General features: G+C 40.5%; 1 protein-coding gene and 1 long non-coding RNA gene across 5 annotated transcripts in view; one reads left to right on the top strand and one right to left on the bottom strand.

Annotated features, from left to right (window-relative positions):
- The window catches only part of LOC114056384, a 4,330-nt gene extending 3,110 nt beyond the window's left edge, over positions 1-1,220 (bottom strand). Inside the window, exon 1 of the long non-coding RNA XR_003570993.1 lies at positions 1,129-1,220. This is a non-coding gene — a long non-coding RNA (uncharacterized LOC114056384). The remainder of the gene's footprint in view (positions 1-1,128) is intronic.
- A 168-nt stretch (positions 1,221-1,388) lies between these two features.
- SLTM (SAFB like transcription modulator) lies at positions 1,389-25,505 on the top strand. 4 transcript variants are annotated; one of them, XM_027881530.1, is made up of 21 exons: positions 1,389-1,577; positions 2,179-2,266; positions 9,118-9,182; positions 9,474-9,650; positions 10,058-10,105; positions 11,089-11,116; positions 12,469-12,937; positions 13,503-13,552; positions 15,741-15,859; positions 17,438-17,587; positions 17,687-17,796; positions 17,888-18,048; positions 18,434-18,525; positions 18,750-18,913; positions 19,929-20,103; positions 20,490-20,614; positions 21,696-21,863; positions 22,710-23,024; positions 23,466-23,616; positions 24,369-24,526; positions 24,841-25,505. In XM_027881530.1, exons 1-21 carry the CDS (start codon positions 1,389-1,391, stop codon positions 24,947-24,949), a joined length of 3,111 nt encoding a protein of 1,036 aa, XP_027737331.1. In that variant the 3' UTR covers positions 24,950-25,505. The 4 variants fall into 4 exon arrangements, with proteins under 4 accessions (XP_027737331.1, XP_027737333.1, XP_027737332.1 ...); XM_027881532.1 differs by having other exon boundaries at positions 9,118-9,191; positions 17,888-17,967; XM_027881531.1 differs by having other exon boundaries at positions 9,118-9,191; positions 23,478-23,616.

Here is a 25,505-nt window from a genome sequence, read left to right as displayed (position 1 = left end):
GATGTTAATACAAATTTTATCACAGACAATAGCATCATCAAGAATACATATTACTTTCTTATGTAAGACTGTTCTTTTTAAAAATCTTGGTACCAAGTGCAACAGCAGCATTATACAGCTAAAACATACATGCAATTACCACACCGAAGTGTGGTTTAAGACTTCTGTGCTTTTTGAACTTTTAAATACATAGATTTTACTGTTTATTAACTGATATCTAGTCAAAAGTATTACTTAAATACTTCTAATGCATTTTGAAATGAAAAAAAGGATAATGTAACACACCTTTTAGATGTTTAATTTGCACAAAAGGCTGTTTAACAAAGATTTGTTAAATAAAATGAACCCTCATTCATTTTTTCATTTTTATGTGTATGCAATTTCTGAATTAAGAGACCGGACAAGAGGACTCTTGTGACTTAAACTGGTTTACGTGTACTTAAATTCACAGCTTTTGCCCCATTTGAAGATTTAATAGCAGCTATAACCTCTACTATTGACGCAGAAGTGTTCCTGCAGCAAATGAATGAAATGGTAACTAGGAGGTAACAGCTTCCATTGCCCATTGCAAATACAGCCTAATAAATCATACGAAGAGGTACTTTGTTAACAATTTAAAACATTAGTCGTGTACTTCTTGAATACTTACAGTAAAATTACGCAAGCAGATCCATTGTTTAAGGGTATTTCCTAAACTCCAAGTCAGTGGCCGGAGCACTCAAGAATCACACAATCAACTTAGGTTGGAAAACACCTCTGAAATCATCGATTCTGACCTATTGAACACCACTGTGTCGACCAGACCATGGCACCCAGTGCCTCGTCCAGTCGTTCTTTAAACGCCTCCAGAGACGGTGACTCCACCACATCCCAGGGCAGCCCATTCCAATGCCTAACCCGTACTTCCTGTCAAGAATTCCCCCCGACGTCCAGCCTGAACCTCCGCTGGTGCAGCTGGACTGTCCTCTAGTCCTGCCTCTGCCTGCCTGACCAGAGCCCGACCCCACCTGGCTACGCCGTCCTGTCAGGGACTCGCCGAGAGCGAAAGGTCACCCCTGAGCCTCCTTTCTCCACACTAAACATCCCCAGCTCCCTCGGCCGCTCCCCAAAAGGACTTGCGCTCCACACCTTCACCAGCTCCGCTACCTGTCCCAGGTCTCGGGATCCGTCCCGCAGGGGCCGCAGAGGCAGCAGGGGCGGTTCCCCCTCAGGGACCCCGGGCGGTCCCCGCTCCCCCCCAGGCCCCGCCCTCCTCCCTGGCGCGGGGCGGACGCGCGGGGCCAGGTGCGCCGCTGGGCGCGTGCGCAGCGGCACGCGGGCCGGCCGCGCTCCATCCGGGCACCGCGCTCATTGTGCGCGCGGCCGCCGCGCTCCCCGCCCGCTCTAAAATGGCCGCCGCCGCCTCCGCTCCCGCCGCCGCCGCCGCCGCCACGGGGGCTCCCGCGGCTCCCGCCGCGCCGCCCGCCGAGAGCAAGAGGATCAGCGACCTGCGCGTCATCGACCTCAAGTCGGAGCTGAAGCGGCGCAACCTGGACATCACCGGCGTGAAGACGGTGCTCATCGCCCGGCTCAAGCAGGTGAGCGGCGGGCTCCAGGCCCTGCCTGGCCCGCCCCGGCCGCCGCCACCGCCCGGTCCGGGGGCGGGGCCCGCCGCTACCCGGAGTGGGCGGCGGGACGTGCCCCGCGGTGCCGTCGCGGCCCGAGCGAGGGTCCGCCGTGCCCACTCCCCGTCCTGCAGCCCAGGAGAACTGGGCGCGCTGTCCCGGCCAGCGGGGCTCGCTCACTGTCCCCGGCCCTGCGGCCCCGCCCGCCGGGAGGGCCCCGCGGCAGGTTGTTGCTCCGGGGTGTCTGTGCTCCCCGTCCTCCTGTTTTCAAGCTGCCCTTGGTGTCATCATGGATGTCGTTGTTGCCTTCTAGTGTTACCTTTCCACTGGGAAACGTGCGGGTCCTCGATAAGCTGTGCTTCCCAAGTGTCATTTTAACAGCTGAGACTCCCGACTATTGCTATTAGTGTTTCCTCCCTCTCCTCGAGCTTCGAGGAAAAGCTTAATCCAGAATGTTTATAAAATGTTTTTGAAATGCAGCAGGAATAGTTTGTCCCCACAGATTTCTGCTGAAGTCAACCTGTAGTTCTTCCCCTCAAAAGCCATTAAAAATTGTAATTTTTGTCTCATATAGGCTATTGAAGAGGAAGGAGGTGATCCAGATAATATTGAAATAAGTGTTTCGGCTGACACACCCACCAAGAAACCAGCTAAAGGCAAAGGTTAGGATCTGTTCATATACCTTATATTCTTAGGTAGTTTTTTCCTGCATGTATCACCTTCAAGGAGGCCCATGTGGCCTGTAGTTTGGATACAGCTGAGATTTTACTGTTTATGGCTTACATCATGTTAGACATTTTTTGCCTCGCTCATCTGTTTTCAGTCACTGTGTATAGGCAGTGCAGAGTGGTGCTGGAGATATATGTACACATGGAAAACGAGTGGGTTCAGTGATGTGGTATGTGAGTAGTGGCTGCACTGCCTGCAGATCCTGAGATGAGCAGATGAGCTGTGAGGGTTTTGGAGTGTGCTGTGCTAACAGAGATCCGGAGTGTGGGGTGTTAGGGGTACAGGGTGGGTACAGGAGCTGCTGTGGGGCTCTGGTGCTGGGGATGAGTGTGTGTAGTGTCTGAAAGGATCTGAGTAACAGCAAAGGGAGAGCCGAGAGGTTGTTCAGCCACGAGAAGGTGCTGGGCCGAGACTGGTGAGGGTGTGCAGTAGTACATGGTAGAGGGTCCCTCCCTGAAGAGGACTGTGTTGTGTGGGTTTATTACCATGCTTTTTACTGCAGACAGGATTAAAACCTGAATTTCCTGAATGGAAGCTGAAGACTCGCTGTGAAATGTCTGATTAAGAGATTTCAGTTTCTCTGTTGTGAAAAACAGTTCCTTAGATTCTATACTGGTCTGTTTAGCAGTGATCTTTTCAACTCTGTTTCCTTTTGCCTGAGAATTTAAGTATTGTTTTATGAGTTTGAGCTCTAGGGGATTTTTGTTTGGGTTTTTGTTTTAAGTTGTTCTGGGAGCATCCATAATCAAGTAATTTTGTGAAAGGACGTGTCTGTTTTACACACAGCGTTCATCATTGAACATTTAGACTCAGAATATTCCACCATATGCTATAGGGGCTGTAGGAAATGAGTAATCTTACAGCACTGTCACTCGTCTTAGGCTGAGTTTTACAGTGGAAATGGTTATTCATGTTTTTGTCTGGTGCTGTGAAGGGTGAAGTAATAAGAAAATCAGTCTGCCTAGAAAATTTGAATAACTTATCTGTACTTTTGACACATTAGAGAAATGAAAGGAAACAAACTTTCATAATGTGGTTTCCTTTTCTTCTGTGGCGTTACTTTATTCCCTGCTTTGACAAGGTAATTAATGCTGAAGAAAACTACTTGGAAACTAAATAAGAAAAACTCTTCCACAATTTTTCATGTAGAGATCTAAATGGCTCTGCTGTGACATGTTCTGCTGTGACAAACACTACTCTTATCTGCTACCTTTTCTCCTCCTGTTCTCCAAACTAATTTCATGATATGCATAATGTTCTTGAACTGGCTCCTTGTGTACTTACACTGTTCTGCTTCTGCAAGGGTAGTTTGCCAAGTAGTGCTGCTGCTGCTGCCTCAGGCAGGGCCTCAGTAGCTGCTTCTGCCACCTCTGCTGTGCAGCTGAATCAGGATGTGTTTGACATGTGCCTTCTTGGTAAACTTCAAAGTAAAATACAGAGTTTGTGAAGTCCTTATCAGCTCACTTTGCAAGCTCAGGAGTTGCACCTCATTACTTTTTAGATTACAAAAGTCTTACAAGCAAATTTTGTACCAAATTTACAGAGGTTTGTGCTGTTTTAATTGTCAAGCGTGGACAAGAAAAATTCAATGATTAGCCCATGGAAAATCTTTTTTATGTTATTATGTGACTTCTAACTTTGTGAAATAATGTATTGTTCGATTTTTAACTGTTCCTTGTCTGTGTTAACCTGCTGATTCAAATGTTATTTATCTCCCTCTCTGGTGCTTTCAGCTGAAATATGTTCCTAGCAACCAGGAACTATTCCTCAAATCTAACACTTCCACAGTCCATTCCCTCATGTGTCACTAGGGAACTTTCAAAGGGAGATGCATGCCCATTAACTGAATTCTGAAGGACTGAATTTTCATTTAAAATTAACCATCTTCACTGTCCTTGTGTTTGTACATGCTCTTCACTTGGAGAAGTGTTACCTCCTTACTAGTTTTGCTGACAGATTTCTCCAGGCCTTTTGCTCATGCTTGTTTCCACCCACAGCTTCAGACTAGTACTGATGGGTCTATAATTATTTTACTGCTGGACAGCAGTAGAATTAACAACCTTACTAGTTTTATAGTATTTTTTCCCCATGCTATTACTGCTGTACAAAGAAGGGTAGGAATGTTAGATATTGATTTACGAAGAAAATACATCTTCAGAAAAGGCCAGGGAGTTGAAGTGATGGATAAATCTCCTTGTAGCAGCCAGAGAGTGAGGCCAGTGGGAGGGAGGAAGGGAGTTTTCCTTCTGAAAAGTTACAAGGTGTGTCAGATGGCTGTAGGGCTTAGATCTGAATGTCTTCTGTAGCCAGTGTTCCTGCAGCTCTTAGGGTCTGTGGAAAATGTGTGATGTCTGATTTCCTTGCGCTGTCTGTTAGAAAAACCTGATCTGGAATATTGATCCAGGCTGAATTAGAGTGGGAATGGTGTGTGTGTGTGTGTGTGTGGTGGGAGTGATACATCTTTCTCTCTCATTGCTTTTTTTTTTTGTATGTGTGCAAAAAGGGAAAGCAATAGGAACAAGACTAAGAGTGGGACTTAGTTTCATACAAGTAAAAAAAAAAAATGCTTGCAGAAGGATTCAATAATCCTACAACAATCCTTGATCAATCCTATATGCAAAGTTAGTTAAGATCTAACACTTTTTTGGGAAACTACTTTAAATATTTGGGATAAAGAACTGCACAACAGCTGATCAGAAGAGCTTTCAGGTAAGATCAGTTGGTTTTACCAGTGAATGTTTGACACTTTTAAGATGGAACAAATGCCAGGTGCTGAATCTTTGTGTCCCAGCTGTGCTTCTCCACCCTAGAATGTAGTAGCTATGGCCAAATTTCTCTTTTTGTACAAAGATGACAGTTTTTGGGAAAAGCCTCCCTTTTCAAGCCTGAACATTCTGCTGCCTATTCTGGTGTGTAAAGGAAGTTACCCTATTACTACTGTGAAATATTTTCCAAATGTTTCTTATGTAAATACTCATTTGGAGGTCCTGCAGTCAAAAATGTTGTTGAATACTGATATATTATAACTTGGTGAAAAGTTACTTTCCTGACAAATTTTGGAATTAGTGTGGTTGAACTGATTTTAGGCTAATAATTTTTAACCTCAGAGAATTAATGTGAGCAAAGGTGTTTATTTGCTGCACTACAAGTTTCAAAGGCCAGTTAGACACCTATTAGTTTGTGATTTAAGTACCATTCTAGTTTCCAACTGAATTTTCCAATTTGACAATACTGTTTCTTAGATCAAGTGCAGACAACTGACAGTGGCTGGTTTATACTAGTGCCCAAATAATTCTGACTTCCTTATTAAAACTGTTTGGTTACTTAAAAAAAATCCCCTCAAAACCAAACACAACAAACCAAGGTAAACTAAGTTGTACACTGTTGGTCTTCAAAGGCCTTTCTTTCTAAAAACCATGAATGACTAAGAACAGTATCCTGCAGACACTGTAAAAGGCCTAAATATTCTTGTTCCCTCTGGTACCACTTCAGAATACAGAAATAGAACAGGATAATGTGCTTTTGTTAATTTTGTGGCAAATGATGCCGTTCAGATTGCAGCAGATCTCTCAGTGCTATAAAGATTTTGTTCCATTGTGAAGATTTTCTTCCCCCTTCCTCCGTTTTATCTCCTATCCCGTGTTCTTCACATCTTCAGCATCTGTTGTGACAGAACCCCCTTGGGGGCTTCAGCAGGAATGCCAGAAGAAAAACAATAATTCTTCCAAAATTTTATGATGTGTGTTACCACTTCTACCTGAAATGCAGATGTCTAGTTCAAGAGTTGTCCAAAATACACTCTTCTGTAATGCTGTAAACAGTCAGGTAGCCCGAATTTATCTTCTAGAGGACCATGAATAGAATAAACTTGTGCTACTGTAAGGTTTGTAAATGAGATGAAAGCTACACCTGCATAATGTTAAACCAGCATTTTAAAGATGTTTTAATTCTTGTACTTATAAGGAGAATGTTCATTCTCTGTACAAATAGGCTGTTGCAATTTTATGTGTAGCAATTGGCGTTGCCAGAGCAGGGATTGAGCGTGGCTGGTGAAGAAGCGCCACCATTGCAAGGTAAATGAGTGTTTGTGTTGTGAGGCACCCAGATCTATGGGGAGTGCTGTGTGCACCACTGACATTTTCAACAACCACTGCTTGGATAAACCTGTAAAGAAATTTTATCATGTGTTGACAGCTCGTGTGACTTGAGACCAACTGTGCCTGTTTGCAGAAGGTCCAGCAGTTCTGGCTGTGGTTTCTAACATACTCTTTACTCGGGTCGACACTGGTCTGGAGTGAGTTCACAGAAACGATTGGTTTCTGCAAGGTGTTTGTTGCACTCTGATTTTAGTTATATGAAGTTAAAGCCAAGTGTGCCTTTCAGTAGCCCACTGGGGATGAGTATCAGTCTGGACAAATGTTGAACTTTTGTGGACACTGGGCTTGTTGGCAAGTTACTGTGCCAGCTCCTGAAAATGATCTGTATCAGAACTGTGAAGAACCACTTCTGAGCAATGTGACTCTTCCCAGAGCAAAGTAACCTGAAACACAGAACTGAGAGGGAGAGCAAACTTCTGCCACTTTCTGGCTTGAAGCTGAAAAATGAAGGTCATTGCTCTGGTTATGCCTTGGAATACCTTTGGTATTCAAGAGTAAATTGGACTTACTGCAAAGACGGGCAGAGTAAAGAAGGGCTAATGAAATCATGTATTCCTGTCTGACTTGAAGTAGCAGCAAACAAAAGCTACTGACAGCTTCATTAGTGAATGCTGTAACTTCCTCTGGATGAGGACCTGTCAATAAAATGCAGTTTTGTAGCTGCTGTTGCAGAATGATGGGACTAACTTGAGGTAGCTTTGTCTTTTTTTTCGATTCCCTATAGAGTCTCTGTTCTAGTTCACCTGCCATATTTCCTCAGGCAAAGTGAGTGAATTTAAATAGCTTTCATGATAGTATATGCTAGATAGTTGCTAAATATGTCTGGCATCTGCTGTGTGTGCTTGCCTGTCTCTGTGAATGCTTAGCTGAATATGGGATGCAGGAAAAACTTGGTCTTTTCAGGTTTAACAAATGAACTGAGATGTGAGAGGGTAGAGCAGAAAACAGCTGAATATGTGTATGAAATGCTTTTCATTATGTTGAAGACACCTGAGGCTGTAGATGGTATCACAGTGTGCTAAAATGGTAACACAGAATTTGGGTTAGCCTTGGTTTCAGGCATCAGTTGTGATGCACATCAAAAACTGTCTTTCCAGTGTAAGTGCACTCCTCTTCCTCAGGAGACCTACCTTCCCTTAGTATACCTGTGCAGCTGACTTTTTGCACCAAAATCTCACAAATCTATTGCATTACAAATACAGAACAGGAATTTTGGTGGTTTTTTTGTTTTGTTTTAGTTGAAGTCACTGATTTTAGGTCTGAATGTTAAAATCTCATGTTCTGCAGTCTTGGTAATGGCTTCTGCCATGTGTCTTTTCCTGGAGACTTGTGTGTGTCTGCACTGACAACAACAAAGTGCTTTTTACATGAGCATGGTCAGAGTGCTGCCTTTCAGGGAAATGAGTAAAATCAGCTGGAATACAAGGAGAACCTAAACACTAGGCTCTCTTCTTGCCCTGTAGTTGAGTGTTTTCCAGCTTTGAAATGCAATTTGGGAACTGTGTACGAAAGACCATAGGCTGACAAAAATTGACTGTTCCAACCAACAGAGATGTCCATACTGTGTCAAACTTTGGCTTATGTTTTTCTTTTATATTCCTTTGGAATATCTGTAGAATTGATTTGGCCATTCATTAGAGGATGAAGGCATGAGGGAAGATGCAATGTCAAAAAATAAAGCATGAAGTGCAGAGTATGACTACTATCTCATTTGCATTTGAATTCGCACTGAGTTTCAGTGAAGCCACTTCCCAACAGAACTGCTTTTGTACCTCCCGCTGAGAACTGTTACATAGGCTGGTCTCTGATAGACTGAATCAGAGACAGAACGTTCTTCAAAGGGTGTGTTTGTGTGGAGGCACTTCTATGTAGTGTTCTTTGGTCTTATTTTTGCAGAAGATTAAGGAAATGCAGTGGGTTCCAAAGGAAACCATGTCTAGTCATTCACACCGCAGAGACATCTTTACTAGAGAAAAGTGTGCCTGTGCTGGAAGAACAGAATTCCTCAATGGAACAGGCCCTTAGTACAGTAAAGCATATGTGGAAAGCAGGCATGCTTCACCTTACTCAGTTCTGCTGCCGGTTGTTCCCTCTGGTGATGAAAAGCACTGGAAAAGGAGAAGCTTGCAGTTGCCTTGCTTGTGGATCCTCAAAGATGCAGACAGATAAAATCCCAAGCCTTCCCATCATCCTTGGGTTGGAGGGACCTTTAGAGGTCCCTTCTGACCTAATTTTTCAGTGATGTTAATTATCCTTTAAAGCAAGGCCTTTCCAAAGTCTCAGGTTATAATGTCTAGTTAACTTCAGTAATTCTAGAAATGTTTAGTTTCTAGTTCAATGTTCTCCCAAATTCTGTTATCACTCAAAATGGAAGGATTGGTATTAAAATCACTGACTTGGATGCAAACTGCTTGTTTATCCAACAGCATTGATTGTTTATGCTCACTCAGCTGACATTTCATCTCCTTAGCTTAAAAATTACTCAATTTTGGGAGAGTTATGTTATAGTGAACAATTCAGATAGACTATACTATATAGAGAATAATAAACTAAGGCCAAACACATAATCAGTATTGAAAGTCTGCTCTGCACAGCAACTCTAGTCATAGCATATCCCATCATTTCAGGTAAAAAGCAGGAAGCTGATGAATTAACTGGTGATGCTTCAGTTGAAGAGGATTCCTTTGTCAAGGTAATAAAAGTATGTAAAATTTTTTTCTCATTTTGTTACTAAGTTTAATGTTTGGCTTTAGTTAATGACAAAGCTTCCATTTTCTTTCTTTCCATTTTGTGGAAATTTGGAGCATTGTTTTCACTGTGTTCACAGTGGGATTCCTAAGGGGGTGAAGGTCTGAACATGCTCTGAATTTTATTATGGATGTGAGACACTGATCTAGCAGTGAAACATTGATTGTAGCTGTGAACTGTTTGAAGTAAAGCTGATACCATTAGTTATGCCAAATGTTTGTGTTTACACCAAAAGGAAAGTGAACTGGAGACTCAAGATACAAGTGATCAAGATGGAAGTGATGAATTGAAAGACTTGAAAGAACCTGTTGAAGATGAGAACTTGAATTCTAAAGAACAACCATCTGCAGAAAAGAAAAGATACCATAACCTGGAGCCAGCAGAAGATGCAGAAAAGAATTCTGAAAGTCAGGTACTTTGTTATACCTTACATAAATGTACATTTCTCATAGTGTTTGTTACTAGGAGGTCAGAACTAGTTTTTCAGTTTGTCTTGCTGAAGGCATCTAAAAGATGCTTCTTTTTACTCTAAAAGGTATTATTTTCTTTTTATTTGCCTTGATTTGTATTTGAGTAGTCCTGAGACAAACATGACATTGATTGATAAAATTCTGCCAGAGTCCACACAGAGTTGGTTCCTAAGTGGTTCCTTTTCCCCTGTACTAGTAGTGACATGTCTTTCAGTTCAGTGTTCAGATTGTGTAAGTCATGAAAACTGAGTATCCACTTAACTGAAATGTTTTCTGACTTAACTAAATCTCTGAATGTTTGAGTTCTTAGAAGAAGTTCTCTAAGCAAATCCCTTTTATGTTCCTATAGGAAAATGAAGGTCAAGATGTAGAAGGTTACACTTTTCCGGCTGTCCACGTGAGTTCTAAATCCATTCTGTTAAGCTGATTTTCGTGTCTGTTTAGTTGGAAAAGATCACTTTAGACTGGTTTTTTTGTTCCAGCATTCATCTTAGAGTCAGATGATGTAATACAGTAAAGGTAAACAGTGTGGGAAGCTTTCATTCAAATGTTTAATAATGCACATAATTGTGATTTCAAATAAGTTGTCCTATTTAAATGCAAATTCCCATCTGCAATCTGGGAGTATTCAGTGCATAAACTTACAAAGAATGTTTCAAACTCCCTTAAAATTATATGAAAGGGCTATTCCAAATGCTGTTGTAGTATATACAGCCTATACAGGGGTTTAGAAGTTTGCCTTTAGAGAATGGGGGGAGCACAGAACTGGTGTGGTTGGTTGAGGTTGTTTTTTTGTTGTTTATACCAAAATCTGTAACGTCTCTAAGTTCAGAAATTCATTCTGAGTTACATGGAATTCTAGATGTCTGAAAAGGGACATCTCATATAGATCTCTTGCTCAGAGAGACTAATAAGAAGTAAGTCCCTATTAAAAACCACTGTTTTGTTTTTCAGTACGTGCTGGAGGGAGGCTACCTAGATTCTGAGTTCTGTCTTAAGCTTTTAAAGCTACTGATGGATTGCTTGCATTTCTCTGAAAGTAGCAATCAGCAGTGTGACATCCAGTCTGAAGGCTTTAGCAGGACATGGAACAGTTTAGAAATGTCCTGTTGAGTTAAGGGGGGGAAGACAATATCTGCATGTTCCAACCAACTGCAAACTGCAAGTGTTGCAGATGGATGCCAGTGAAGTTTAAAAAAAATTTTCAGTGATTTGATAAGGATGTTGCACAGGTTTGGTTCCTAGACAATCTTTTCTTTAGAAACAGCTTTCATTTCAATAATTTGCCTTCATAGAATAGAAGCTCTCTGGAAAATATGAATTGTTCTGTTTAAAGTTTCAAAATAGGAGACATTTAGTTTTGACTTCCTTTTCTTGCAGGATGGTGAAGATGAAGAAAATGAGAAAGGTATGTTTAAAGTTTAATAGAGTTCAGAGGTCTTAGTCTGGTAGAGTAGGCAACTTTCTCATGTAACATTCAATCTCTACTAATACTAGGCTTGTCTCCAGCACTGAGTGTCAGATGTCTCCTCATTAAGCTCAGCACTTGTAATCATTGCAGTCAGTTTATTTCACTCCTAAGAGTTACTTCACTCTTAAGAGTTGATGACAATACTTATCAGTTACTGTGGTGGATGTATCATAGAGCTGAAATACTATGATTCTTAATGAAAAAACATAGTATTCAAGGGCTCTGATTTTAATACACGGTAAGTCTTGATGCCAAAGCTTCCGACTTGCACTGCAGTAACTGATGTTTAGTTGAGTGAAAGGATACACTCACATTGAAGCTGAGCACCCAACAAATGTATGGACTATCATGTGCTTGGCTTCCTGTCACTTAGAAATGCCAGTTGTATACAGGATGGTAAAACAAGTGTTTGGAAACCTATGGAATGGCCACCATTTTTTTTAAGCTGTGCTCATTAGTGAAACTGTAGAAGGAATGTAATGCATTTGGGCAAACAGACTTCCTGGACAGAAGTCTTAAGGATTCTACATATTGCGGACTGGAAAGGACATGGAACACCATCACTTTACACAAGATGGAGTAAACGCATTATTGAAGTTACAGGATAAACCTACAGACTCCGTATTTACGAGGGACCCTGTGGCTGAAGTGTCTCATCTGCACAAATTAAAGAAGACGGTTGGAGATGCCTCTGTGGGACTGAGATGGAAAATCTGCCCAGTGGATGAAGAGTGAGGAGCATTTGTCTACGAACTCTGGATTAAAGCTCACCCCTCCACGTTCTGCAGCAGCCTTGTACAGCTCACTTGACTGCCAAACTACTGCTTGGAAGGAAAAGGAAAGAGGACACCTACATGGAAGACTGGCTGAAATTCTCCAAGACTGTAATTCTGTCGGATTTGGGAAGCTTGGAAGTCCTGGAACTGGGAAGATTCAAAGACAGATTAAACCAAACTGTGAATGTCCAAGGCAACTATTTTCTTCTGGAACGCTAAATCCTAAACTGGAAAATGGATACTTCTTCTGAAGAACGGGTATCTCCAGGATGGAACCATATTCTCCCTCCTAATGTTTTGGTATTTGTCTCTAGAAAAATGTGTTTTGCCATGAAGAATAAGTGATCCTGGGTAAAGGATTTATATTTGTGTTAATACACCTTGTGTTTTTTTCTAACCTTCCATCAGTGCTAATAACTGGCTTTGTATTTTCTAGGTCCTATTCTAGCTTATGCATATGAAATTGTTTAAACTTCTTGTTTTGCCATATTTATTCCTGTTAAATCCTCTTAGATAAAGCAGGTTCTGGTGATGGTACACAAGAAGTATCTAAACCTCTTCCTTCAGAAGAAAGCCTAGCTGAGGCTGATCACACGGCTCACGAAGAGATGGAAGCTAACACCTCTGTGAAAGAAGCTGAGGATGATAACATATCGGTTACAATCCAGGCCGAAGATGCCATCACTCTGGATTTTGATGGTGATGACCTCCTAGAAACAGGTAAAAATGTGAAAATTACAGATTCTGAAGCAAGTAAGCCAAAGGATGTCCAGGATACCATTTCACAGAGCCTGGAGAAGGAAAGCAAGGACTATGAGATGACTGAGAACCATAAAGATGGTAAGAAGGAAGACTGCGTGAAGGGTGATCCCGTCAAGAAGGAAGCCAGAGAAGGTTCAAAGAAAGCAGAATCTGGAGACAAAGAAAAGGATACTTTGAAGAAAGGTCCCTCGTCTACTGGGGCCTCTGGTCAAGCAAAGAGGTTTGTTTTTCTATGTCAGTTCTTTACGATACTGAGTACCAGCATTCAATAAGATCACTCTACATTAAGGGGGTAGCAGCAAGAATCTTGTAATTAGTGTCCTATGCTCCTGCCTATGGGTTTTTTGACCGCCATAAGTTACTTTTTAAAATTCAAGATCTTCGTATAGACACTATGTCCTACTGATTGCATTGGCGAATTGTCAGCATTTATTTATTTTTTTCCAATTGACGATTTTTTTAAATGTCCTTGTGATGATGGTAATGAACAGCTGTCAGTTCTAAGAACACAAAATGAAGTCAAGCCCCCGTCCTGAAATCTGGAGAAGATTGCCATATATCCACTGAATAGAGTTGTCAGAAAATCTAGATCTTCAGGCATCTTGGGGAAAATCAGTGCAAGAATCCATAAGGGAGTCATTTGTTCAAATATACAGTCTGGCCCTTTTTCATTTTTATTTTTTGAAATGTTAACTTGTCTGTTAGTATTAGTAGTATAAAATGCAACACTTAGCAAATTCTGTAGTTTCAACTTCCTTCTGATTTTTTTTAATTTGCTTCTCTAGCTCTACTAAGGAATCTAAAGAAAGCAAGACAACACCAAAGGATGATAAAGGTAACTACTACAAATTAGGGTAGTATTGTCTTGAACTAAACACCTTCCTGACTGAGAAATTGCTTGCCTCAAAATAAATTGGCTTTTATGATTGAACTCAGCCAGCTGTAGTGAATTATACTGGAGGTGCAGTAATCATTAGCTGTAGGTATGTGTCCGTTTATTTTGTTTATCCTTATGCCAGATTCCTCATAAGATCAAAAATACTTATTCTGAAGACTCAATAGAAATATATTCCCCTCTTTCAAAATACTTCTGGGAACAAATTCCACTCAACATTTCCCAAGTCTTTGTTTTGATGAAAAGCTGTAATTTTCAGATAAGCTTGCTGTAACTAACAGCAGAACAAGCAAAAAATAATTGCAAGTATTTAAACAAAATGCCAGTGAAATTTTTTGTATTGCATGTAGTTCTGACTCATTTTTAAATGAACTGAACTCTCAACAAAATATAATAGTTGAGATGCAGGCTTGCAAAATTTCACTTGTGGCTGTTTAGTGCATTAAATTTGGACCTGTTTGTCTGCCTTGGGGTTTCTATCTGTTTCCATAAAACCATATATTATGAATTATACAAATTCATAGTGGAGCTCAAGAGCACATTAACATCACCAGTTGTACTGCGGCTTCGGAGTTGAACAAGTGCACTTGTATAAGCTCATGTGTCTCCTTATTTTACCTATTACCTCTGTCAAAACCTTTATGACAGAATCTCTGGCATTAACACTAACAGACAAATTAAACTTTACCTGATAAATGAGTTTCTGCAAGGAAATTTTTGTGTCAGACATAATTTGGTCTTTTGTAGATTTTTTTCATGAGTAGTTATGTGCTTACAATGAAGCTGGAAGCAGGTTTGCTGGATCTTCACTTATGTTGCATATATCATAACTAATAATAACTGTTGTAAGGCTTTCTTAAAATACACAGCCAAAGCTATTTAATTAAATTATAGGTGTATCACAGTTTATCAAGATCACAGAACTGGTAGGGTGTTATGGGTTGGAAGGGACCTTAAAGACCATCTTATTCCAACCCCTGCTGTGGGCAGGGATGCCTTCCCTTAGACCAGGTTGCTCCAAGCCCCATCTACCCTGGCCTTGAACACTTCCAGGGCTGGGGCAGCCACAGCTTCTCTGGGCAACCTGTGCCAGGGCCTCACCACCCTCACAGGAAAGAATTTCTTCCTTATATCTAATCTAATAACTCCAGTATGACCATAACTGAATTTTGTTGCCTTTTGTTCCTAGTTAATCTTGATGCATTGTAGAAACCAAACTACCTTGTTTTTGGTTGTGTGGTGGTTTTGTTTGTTTGTTTGTTGTTGTTGTTGTTTTGTGTTTTTTTTTTCCTCAAGGTGGTTAAATTACCTTTTAAAACTCTACATATCACCAGATTTTCCAACTGGTCAGCTGGAGATCCCATTCTGGTCTCGCTTGTATGACTGGCTACATTTTAACATACCCAGAAAAAGCAGTTCATACATTTAGCAGCAAACAACAACATGATGAACTAAATAATACAAAGCTAGGAGATGATGAGAATGAGATTACACGAATCTCTTGAGTTCTTAGTGCTGTGTTGCAAAAATAGCTAATATATGGGACAGGAGGAGTGTTTAGTCACATAATGTCTTTCCAGCTTTTATTTAGTATTTTCTTTAGGATATGGGAATCATTTTGATGGGTTGTATCCAATTCTACATCTAATAGTATTTTTAAAAAGCTGCTCTAGGTGGAGGTCAGATATTTCAAGAAGGTTGTGGAAACGGACCATGTGATTCTTGAGACTGCGATTATCTGGGTCTCCTCTGTTTACCTTTGTGCTGTCTCTGGTAAAGTCAGGAGCCTACAGACATCCTGGTGAAGAGCAAATGTTGGGTGCCAAAAAAGAACCATTTTCTTAAATGGAAGTTATTGATAAACATGCATTTAACACTGAATTGTATTTTCTAGCTCTGTCATTTGAGTACAAGTTAACCAAGCCGTTGGTCTCAATACGTGGTTAAATAAATAAAATCTTATGGCTTTTTTTTTTTTTCCTATAGAAGTCTTTTCAAGAAAGGTAACCAGATAAACAGTTACTTAGAGGTAACAGGCTAAGTTTCTCTTTTCAGCAGCAGTGTAGTTAAATACTCATGGTACCTTTGTCTCCTTAATGTTCTGGCTGTCTTGTAAAACTTGTTTCAGGAAGCGCGAGCAGTGTTAGTGGTAGCAGCGGAAGTTCAACTAGAAACCTGTGGGTCAGTGGACTGTCTTCCAACACAAAAGCTGCTGACTTGAAAAATCTCTTTGGCAAATATGGAAAGGTATTTTATGGGCTGTGATACCATGTGTGTGGTGTGTGTGTGTCTCTTCCTTCTCCTCTTTTTAGTTACGGAAATTGAGTAATACTTGTTTCAAATAAAAGTTTGCTCTGGTTAAACATTTCATCTCAATCTAAAACCCCCTACTTTTTGGAGCCATAAGTGCATGCACACAGGAAGAACTATATGTTCATTTTATAAGAAACTTTTATTTCTGTTAAGGTAAGATAAATGCAAAAGAAATTTCACAAATATTTGAATGTTCTGGTCAGGGCTGGCTTTTGAAATAATGATGCCTATGTTCCTTTGTAGCACCTGTATTTAACCATGAGTGCAAGATAATGTGCTACTTGATAAAATTATAACATAAATAGTCTTTATAGAACGCTTTGCTTTGGGAGACTGTTTTTAGAATGTGTTCTGAGGGCTTATGCATGGGAAAAATAGGTAAAAAAAATGTGACAGTTAATGTTTGATCCTTTAGGGATCTTTTAGTGACTAAATATTTTTTTGTTTTTACAAGCTGCTAAAACTAAGTCTGTTTTCCTGATTTTGGTTAATGTAACATACAAATTCTATAGAACAATGCAGAATCCTTATAACCTAAGCAGTCTTCTAAAAATGGGGTTTGTTTCAGTTCTCATTTTCCCAAAGGAGTTGCTACTAACTATGTGAATTTGTAGTGTTTGTGTAAGCCTGTGCAGTTATGGCATTATTGCATCTTGGGAACTAGTTAGAACCTGAGCACTGTGAATATCAAGTATGTATATTGGTTATTGCATATAATTTAGTGAATTTAGTAGGTGTTGTATTTAATGCATTCACAGGTGTGGAAACCTGAGAGTATATTTTGTTGAAACTTCCAGTTCTTCGGCTGTTTTCGGTGTAAAGGTGGTTGGTTCCTATATTTCCTTAGCCTCCCAGTTTTAAATAAATTGGGAAATATTTAATGTCTAAATGACTGTACCATTACAGGCTGCTAGAAAGATAAAGTTGTTGCCTTAGAGCATGACTATGTGAAGAAGACCAGCTCCAGTAGCTACGGAAATTCCAGCAAGGAGCAGGAACACAAAGCTTAATACTTTCTCAAGAAGCAGGTGTCAGAGCTGATTGTTAAAATTGCTTAATTGACACATCTGCTAGGTGATCTTGAAGAATTGGCTCCCATTTTGAGTTAATATGTAATACTGCATACAGCCTCCTGCCGTTAATTGGCAGCTGCTGACTTTTATGTGGGGGTTCATCTATCAGAAATGAACCATCAAATTCGGGTCAATGGTGCTTCTGTGAATGAATTTTGGCAGCTATTAAAAGAAGGATTTAGATAACTGGTCAAAACAGGATGCAAGCATTAATATGGCTTGATATGAAAGTTAGGATAAAGTTCCTAAAGCTGCAGCTTCCTGTGGAATTACATGCTTTTGAAAACTTGGAGTGTCGGCCCTTCTAGTGGGATGGGGGTTACGTTGCCGTAGGGGTGAATTTGTTTGGTTTTTTATATACTAGGGTAAAAATATTATTGGAGTCGTTTCCTTACTAGAAACTCCTCCCTCCAAACCTAAATTTTACCTTTTTATTTAGGTACTTGGTGCAAAGGTGGTCACAAACGCCCGAAGCCCGGGGGCGAAATGCTACGGCATAGTAACGATGTCTTCCAGCACAGAAGTGGCCAGATGTATCGCGCACCTGCACCGGACAGAGCTGCACGGCCAGCAAATCTCTGTGGAGAAAGTAGGTTTGAGAAGATGAAGACTTTTTTCCCCAAATAAACTCCTCTTTTAGCAGAATCTGTATTAACCTATTTGGTTTTGCCAAAAAAAAAAAATGTAGGTGAAAGGTGATCCCTCCAAAAAGGAGCTGAAGAAGGAAAGTGATGAGAAGTCTAGTTCAGGGAGGAGCACAGGAGATAAGAAGACAGTGTCAAGTGATAAAGCCAGCAAGTAAGACGTTTCACATGTCTTCAGAGCTTGTGAAAATCCTCTGAGGTGAATTTTCCTCTCACTGGATTTGTGTGCTCTTTTTCCTAATAAGAACTCCATCAACCAAAAAAGAAGAAAAGAAATCAGAGAAATCTGAAAAAAAAGAAAGTAAAGAAGCCAAGAAAACAGAAGGTAAAGATGAGAAGAGTGATAATGGAACAAGTGGCCCTAATCAAGAATCCACTAAAAAAACTGAAGAAAAGAAAAGAATAAGTATGCCATCTAGCCATGTTTCTTCCTGTTGAGTCTGTGTGTCTGACTTGTCTTGGGGGCATGTTCTTACTCTTACTGGAAACCAGGCAGTTAAATGTCTGTTCTTTTTTAGGTTCCAGTAACACGTGTATTACTTCCATATTTTATAAGAATACTTAATTACAGATATGCTGATATGCTTGTCCTACCAGTACCATTCCAATTTAGAGATGTAGAAATTTTACTAAGGAAAATTTGTAATAGAAAAATAGTGATATATGTGTGTGTTTTTAAACCTTTCTTTTTTTTTTTTTTTTTTTTTTTTTTTTTTTTTTTTTTTTTTTTTTTTTTTTTTTTTTTTTTTTTTTTTTTTTTTTTTTTTTTTTCCCCCTCACCTCTTCACTAGGTGGTAAAAGCCCAGGTCAAGTTGTAGTTTTAGACCAAGCAAAAGGAGACCAAGGCCACACTAGGACAGTTAGAAGGGGAAGGTTTGATAAAGTAAGTATCTATAGCTTTGATGCATTCCTTACCTGATTTGATACTGCCTTGCAGTTGATATTTTCCCTGAAGAGTCAATAAACTCTCACAAACTGTTAAGCTTAGTTAGAAGTTTTGTATGCTTTGGGATAGCTAAGTCATTAATGATAATTTAAACATAGCATCCAGAAATCTCCCTAAATGAATGAGACTTCTGAAATAACCCTTGTAATCTCTATCTATAGCCACAGATATTGAGGAACAAAGAGCGTATTATTCAAGATAAAGTGAAATTCAGGGAATACAGGGGTAGAAAGGATATCTTGCCTTTTGAAAAGATGAAGGAACAGAGATTGCGAGAACACATGGTTCGATTGGAAAGAATACGACGAGCTGTTGAACTCCGAAGGTAGTAATTCAACTTTTTGCTAAAGGCTATTTTATACATTAATTGATCAGATACTATACTTAGAAATCTAATCAGAATGCATTCTGTCAAGCCTTCTACTCAGATGTTAAAGTCTGGGGCTCTACCTAACAGTATCTTTATGGGAATAACAAACTCCAAAATTTCTGTTTAATCCTCTAGTAGCCATATATGTACACACATAGCTTAGAGTTTGTTGTGGGGGGTGTGTCTCGGAAGTGTTGCCGCATGCCAGTTATGGTTTTGAAAAGGTGAGAAGTAGGCTAGGGGATGGGGCCAGAAATAGTGTTTGGTATTTGTTTATTTGTTTTGAAAGAGAGAATGTTATGTATCTAAAAGGCAAATCAAATGTAATACAATCTTAAATAGAAGGACCAGATTGTCCTGTTCTGCTGTTTTCATGTGGCCAAAAGTTGGCAAAGGACACTTAAATGGGTAGTGTTGTTAGCTGGATTTCCCTGAACAAATTAAAACAATTGCTAAACAAAGCAGTTCTCAGCAAGCATAAAGTTTAAAGGAGAAAATGTCTTTTGTGCTACTTCTAATCTGTACTATGGGAGGTAGGAGGAAAAAAGCAAAATAAAGCTGTTCGTGAGTCTGCTAACCTGTGTAAGTCAGAGTGGTCCTGTTTGTCTGTCTTACTTCTTGGACAGAAAACAATAAGTGAATTTTTTGTTAGCTTGAAGAGGGCAAGATTTTACATCCAAATCATATTCTTTGCTACATTGTTGTTACTGTGTGCTAAATGACAACTGAGAAATCTGAATTCAGCATAAAATACATCAAGAATGATGATTCTTGAAGTAACTTCTCCTATCAGTTGTCTGCTAATGGTTCTGTAAATAACTTAGGGCTGAAGGGAGTAGACTTGTGGTGCAAGAACTTCTGTGAAGAGCTTACATTGAAATAGTTATTTTGCTATATCTGTGCCTATTGGGGGTGTTAGTTTTGGATGAGAAAATTCTTCAGATTAATTTCTTCTAACTCTTTTCTTTAGGCGAAGAGAAATTGCGGAGCGCGAGCGCCGGGAGCGTGAGCGGATACGGATCATGCACGAGCGAGAGGAATGCTTACAGCGGGAGAGGGAACGGCTGGAAATTGAAAGGCAAAAACTGGAGAGGGAGAGGATGGAACGGGAGCGCTTGGAAAGGGAACGTGTTCGGATTGAACAGGTGTGCATGTGGATTTGGGGCAGTGTCATTTGGGAATACTGCCTGGTTTGCACTTGTGAATTTTTCTCTTCACCCTTCCACCCAGCCCTGTTTGTTTCATAAAAGAACCAGCCAAACACAAGTGTGTTTCTGGGCAATAAATACAGTAGTAATACAAGAAATCACCGGAGATATTTCTGTCTAACAGTCAGTAGCATCTTCAGAGCTGTAGTCTGCTTTTTTAGAGAAGCATTCCCAGTGCTCTTTAATCCTAATGCTACCCAAGGATGAATTACAGCAGAGAGCCTTTAGCAGAAAACTGTCCAGGGTTGACTCAGTATACTTGTAGCTGTTCTGTAGGTATCTCTAATAAAGAGCTGTTTTGTTTGTTGTTCCTCTCACGGCAGGAACGTCGGAAGGAAGCAGAACGAATTGCCCGCGAGAGGGAGGAGCTGCGGCGGCAGCAGCAGCAGCTCCGCTATGAGCAGGAAAAGAGGAATTCTTTGAAAAGGCCCCGTGATGTAGATCACAGGTAATTCTCAAACCATTCTCTCGCAGTGCTCAGTAAAAAGAAACAGCTCCCAGCCTTGTGTCAGACTTGAAAATGCATTTGTGCCTGAAACAATATTCACAGAAGAGCTAGGTGTCTGGCATTTGTTTGGTTTTGACAGGCATTTATGCCAAAGATGAAACACTCCTGATCCGTAGGAAGGACTTCTGAAATTAGAGGAGCATCGCTTGAATTAATTCTCATTGCATGATCAAAAGCATAACACAATTCGGTCTGTTTGCCGAGAAAAGCTGTTCTGCCTCAGTGGTTGAAGATTCTAGCTTCTGCTTTGTTAAGAATTCATATTTCTGTTAAATAGGTGGTTCGGGAAGTCAGGCTTTTAATTTTTACTGAAGCTGATGACATCTATCATTTACTGTTTGAGCCACATGAATTGAACTGGCTTTGATCTTTATTTGGTTATAAGAACAGGACTGAGACCTTAGCTATAAAATTGCCATTTGGAAAGTAAATGTAAGTCATCATGGCAGATACAATAGCACAGAACACCAGTATTTCTTCACCAGAGGAATAAAAATGGCTTCATTTTTCAAGGCTGCTGATTATACACTTAGTCTCACATTCTGAGCTCAGGGACTCTGTACCCAAATGTTTCTAGGAAGCAGGGCTGTGTTGTCTCCTACGCTGTTCTTCCTGAGAAAGCTGTTCAGACTTGTGGGTGTGGGTTTGTTGGGTGGGTTGGTTTACTTTTTTCTAGAGGGCACTTTTTTCCTGGAAGGCTATTTTCAAGGAAAAATTTTGCTACAGTGATGTTTTGGTTGGTTGCTTTTTTTTGTTGTTTTTAAACTGCTGGCCACAATATGCCATTGCTTAGATTTTATTACATATTCTACTGGGATTTTGTCTCTTCAGTTTGCACTTCTAAAGGGGGTGGTTAGTTTTGGGGTTTTCTTAAATTATTTTGTTCACTACTCTTTGTTAGCAGCTTTCCAAAGGTCAAATGAACATCTTTTAAGCCAGATAACTGACCCTCAGTTTTCTGCATATTAGGCCTTGATTTGGCTATATGTAACTGGTGAGTGTTCCTTTGTTTTGCTTAAAGGAGGGATGATCCTTACTGGACTGAGAGTAAGAAGATGGCTTTGGACACAGATGCACGTTTTGGCCATGGCTCAGATTACGGTCGCCAGCCGAACAGGTTTAATGACTTTGATCACAGAGAACGAGGACGATATCCAGAAGGTTCTGTTCCATCATCTTCTTTTGATAGGTAGGTTGAGCTAATAGGGCAGGTATTTGCCCGCATCTCTGTGGGTTTCACTCTTAACTGTTCAAAACTGAAGATGTTGCTAAGGGCTTTGTACAGTTCTTATGCAGCAGAATTTCAGTAGTGTCCTGACATTTCTTGTGTCTTCAGAACTGGCCGTTTATGTCATGGAATCTAATCTGCCTTTTCTCTGAGGACTTTAAATTAGCTGCCTGGTGGCCTTTTTTGTGAGACATTATGAAAGAATTTTTGCAGTTATTTCTCTTTCACATCTATTCATAAGTAGGTTCCAGTGGATTAGATGTGTCCTACTTGGTAAATCACCTCCTTAAGAAGCAAGGCTAAAAGCAGCTGATTTAAGGAGAGTTGAGAGCATTCATCAGAATCTGTATAACTGTGCAGTAAATGCTGGTTTCAGATCCAAATTCATGGTTCCATTAAAAATCTCCAATAACCACATACAAAGCTAAGACCACGTAATTGTAGCTTCTGGACTTCTACTTTTACACTGCAGTGAACTAGCATTATATTTTCTGGCTGACTCGGGAAATCCATCATTCCCTCTGTTTCATACTAGGCAAAAAGGAGGCCCTATAACTGCTTAAATTACACTGACCAAATTGGGAACAAATAAATGCATAAAGAAATGTTAAACTGGCTGTTAGAACTCAAGCTCAAAATTAGAACTGTAGAAATAAATATAATTTGGGGAGGGAAGGATCTTTGACATCTGTACCACATATCTAGTAATAAACATGGAATACAAAGATGGGTGATATTTTATATACTCAGGCATGTGCAGAGAACTGGGAGACAAGCAAATGACTCTTTCCTGCTTTAACAACTTAGGAGAGATCGTTTTGTAAATCAAGGGGAGGCAAAGAAGACTCGCCCAACAGCACGAAGAGAAGAGCCAGGGTTTGAGAGGTATCCCAAGAGCTTCAGCGAGTCCAGAAGAAATGAACCCCCTCAGCCACGAAGTGAACTTCGGGACACGGACAGGCGGGAAGTGCGGGGAGACAGAGATGAAAGGAGAACAGTGATAATTCACGACAGACCCGAAATTTCACACGGGAGACATCCCAGAGAGACTGGTTCCAACCCACCTAGGCAAACAAATTGGAAGAGTGAGGGAAGCATAAGCACAGACAAACGGGATGGCAGGTAAGTTTGCTGTTTAACCAATGAAAGTACTGATTCTTGTGGAATTCATCCACAGTAGGAATTCCTCAAGAACTGATGAACAAGGAAAGATTAGACCCCACTCCCCCTAAGGAACAGCAAAGTCGGTTTCCAAAAGCATTGGAAAAAATTGCGTGTAGGTTGTCAAATGCTAAATCTCATCTGTGAACTGGGTGCTGACTCCCAGCAGTCTGTTAATTGTGTGTAGCACAATAGAGTAAGGAGGCTGTTGTGCAGGATACAGATACAAACAAGTCCCATGTGAGCTTCAGTTATTAGAGAGCCACGTAGACATGAAGGAATGTTTCTAAGCAGTCAGCTGCAGGTTGGTAGGAACCTGCAAACCAGAGGAATCTTTGCTGTCTACATGTGCTGCGATTGGGTACCAGTTCAATCATACTGAAACTCAAATTTTGATGCAAGCAATTTTTACAGAGGCGACAGGCCAGACCGGTCGGGAAGGGAAGTGTCCGGCCACGTGAGAGGGGCCCCTCCCGGGAGCCGCAGCAGTGCCTCCGGCTACGGAGGCAGGGAAGGAGAACGAGGCGTGATGGCAGAAAGAGGTGGAGGACAAGTGAGTCATCTTGTGTGTTTGTCTGCATGAGTGAGAGGCTGGAAAATGCAGATTCATGCTGGAAAAATGACCATATAGCATCATAAAATGATAAGCGAGTATTCAGGCCATTCTCAGGTTAGTTTGCTTTATGGTAAAGGTTCTTTTTTTGTCGGGTTTTTTAATAACCCAAGAAATTGCAGAAAACTTACCCAATTCTTTTTATGTCTAGAATCTTAATGGTAGATCAGAACAATACAATAATACAGTACCTGAGTGAGTTGATGATAAAGCTTTTAAGATTTCATTGTCATCTTGTTTTCAGGGTCTTAACCTCACACTGCCTGCTACTTCCAGTGCAGTTTGTCCTTGTAATCTGTAACATGCTATGGAGAGAAAAACTTCCATGGCTTGTCTTTACAGACTAAATTGCTCCTGCTAGTAGGTCCTGAAGCATTTAAAAAGTGTTCGTGTTCCTCTTTGAATTTTCTGTTAGTGATTAGGAGATCAGGGCAGAATTGGGAATAAAGTATGAGTTCATGGAGCTTCACTCCTGCATACCCACACACTCATCACTGGAATTAAGTTCCTGTTATCTACAATTCACAGGAATATTGTAAACCTGTGTTAGCTGCCTATGGACTGAAATCTTAAAAGGTGCTGGACTGATGTGTATTATGGAACCTGTAGAATTAGCTTTCTTGAAAAGCTTGTTTCCTGTGGGTAAAATACCTTTTCATTCTGGGCGCAACTGACTGTGGTTCTCTCACCAGCACTACAACGAGGACAGACACGTTGTCGAACGCCACAGTCGTGAAACTGGACCAAGGAAAGAATGGCACGGCCCTGGTTCCCAGGGCAGTGGGTACCACGACACGAGGAGAATGGGAGATGGCCGTGGAGGAGGGGGCATGATGTCCCCACATACAAGGTACAGAAACTGCTCCTCCCTCTCCATTCCCTACTGAGCTCTCCAAGTTTTGGTTTCCTTAGGAAGTGCAGCAGTGCCAGTCACGCAGCGTGACTTGCTGTGGCTGCTGCACAACTTCCAAACTTGCCTTCCCTGCCAGCACTGGGCTCCCCAGGATTGCTGGGGCAGCACAGGAATGAAGGACTTCTTGCAAAGTCTCTTTTCCTGTGAGACTTAACAGTTTAACACTTGAATGATATGAGATGTAAGAATGTTATTACCTGTACAGCAAGAGTTTTAGATACTTAACACTTTTTTAATACCTTTGTTTCCAGTAACTCTTCACCAATTAATAGAGTTGTACAGATCACAGGCAATTCCATGCAGAGGGGAAGTGGCTCAGGATTTAAGCCATTTAAAGGTGGACCTCCACGAAGATTCTAAGATCTACAGCTGCTCAGTTTCAAGATAACTTATTGAAATCTCTTGTAAACTTTTCTCTGATTAAAAACAGGAAATCTTGTCTGGAAGTCCTGGTTAAATTTTTTTAATTTAACATGATTATTTTCCTCTCAATTTTGGAGGCATTTTAATAGTTACGTTGTAATTTTGGACAGTTTTTGTGTATCTTTGATAAGCATTTTCCCTGAAGCACTAGAGCTGTGTAAAAATAAATTGGAACCAAAATATTTGTTAATCCTGTATAAAAGACTAGTTTGCAGCTGTGTGCTAGTAGTTTTGATTTGCCAACATTAGCTCTGTGGTGTCATGCTTTAAGGTTAGCAACTTCTCACAGCATACACAACTGTGACCTCCATTTTGAAGGTTGTCCAGGCTGTTATCTCTGCTTTCTAATTTGTAGAGAAATAAGATTGTTCTTTCATTACTGGGTATTATGTAACCTATTTTTGCAGAAGGTACTGTTACATCGAGTGCATTTATGTGTATTCTTGCAAATGTATTCTTTTGAAATAAACCTTCATATTCTGTATAGCTTCTA

The sequence above is a fragment of the Empidonax traillii genome, unplaced genomic scaffold (assembly GCF_003031625.1).
Source record: "Empidonax traillii isolate 1590-97213 ecotype Southwest subspecies unplaced genomic scaffold, ASM303162v1 scaffold90:size2128546, whole genome shotgun sequence".
Classification (NCBI taxonomy): Eukaryota; Metazoa; Chordata; class Aves; order Passeriformes; family Tyrannidae; genus Empidonax; species Empidonax traillii.
This window is presented reverse-complemented; position numbering and strand designations above follow the sequence as displayed.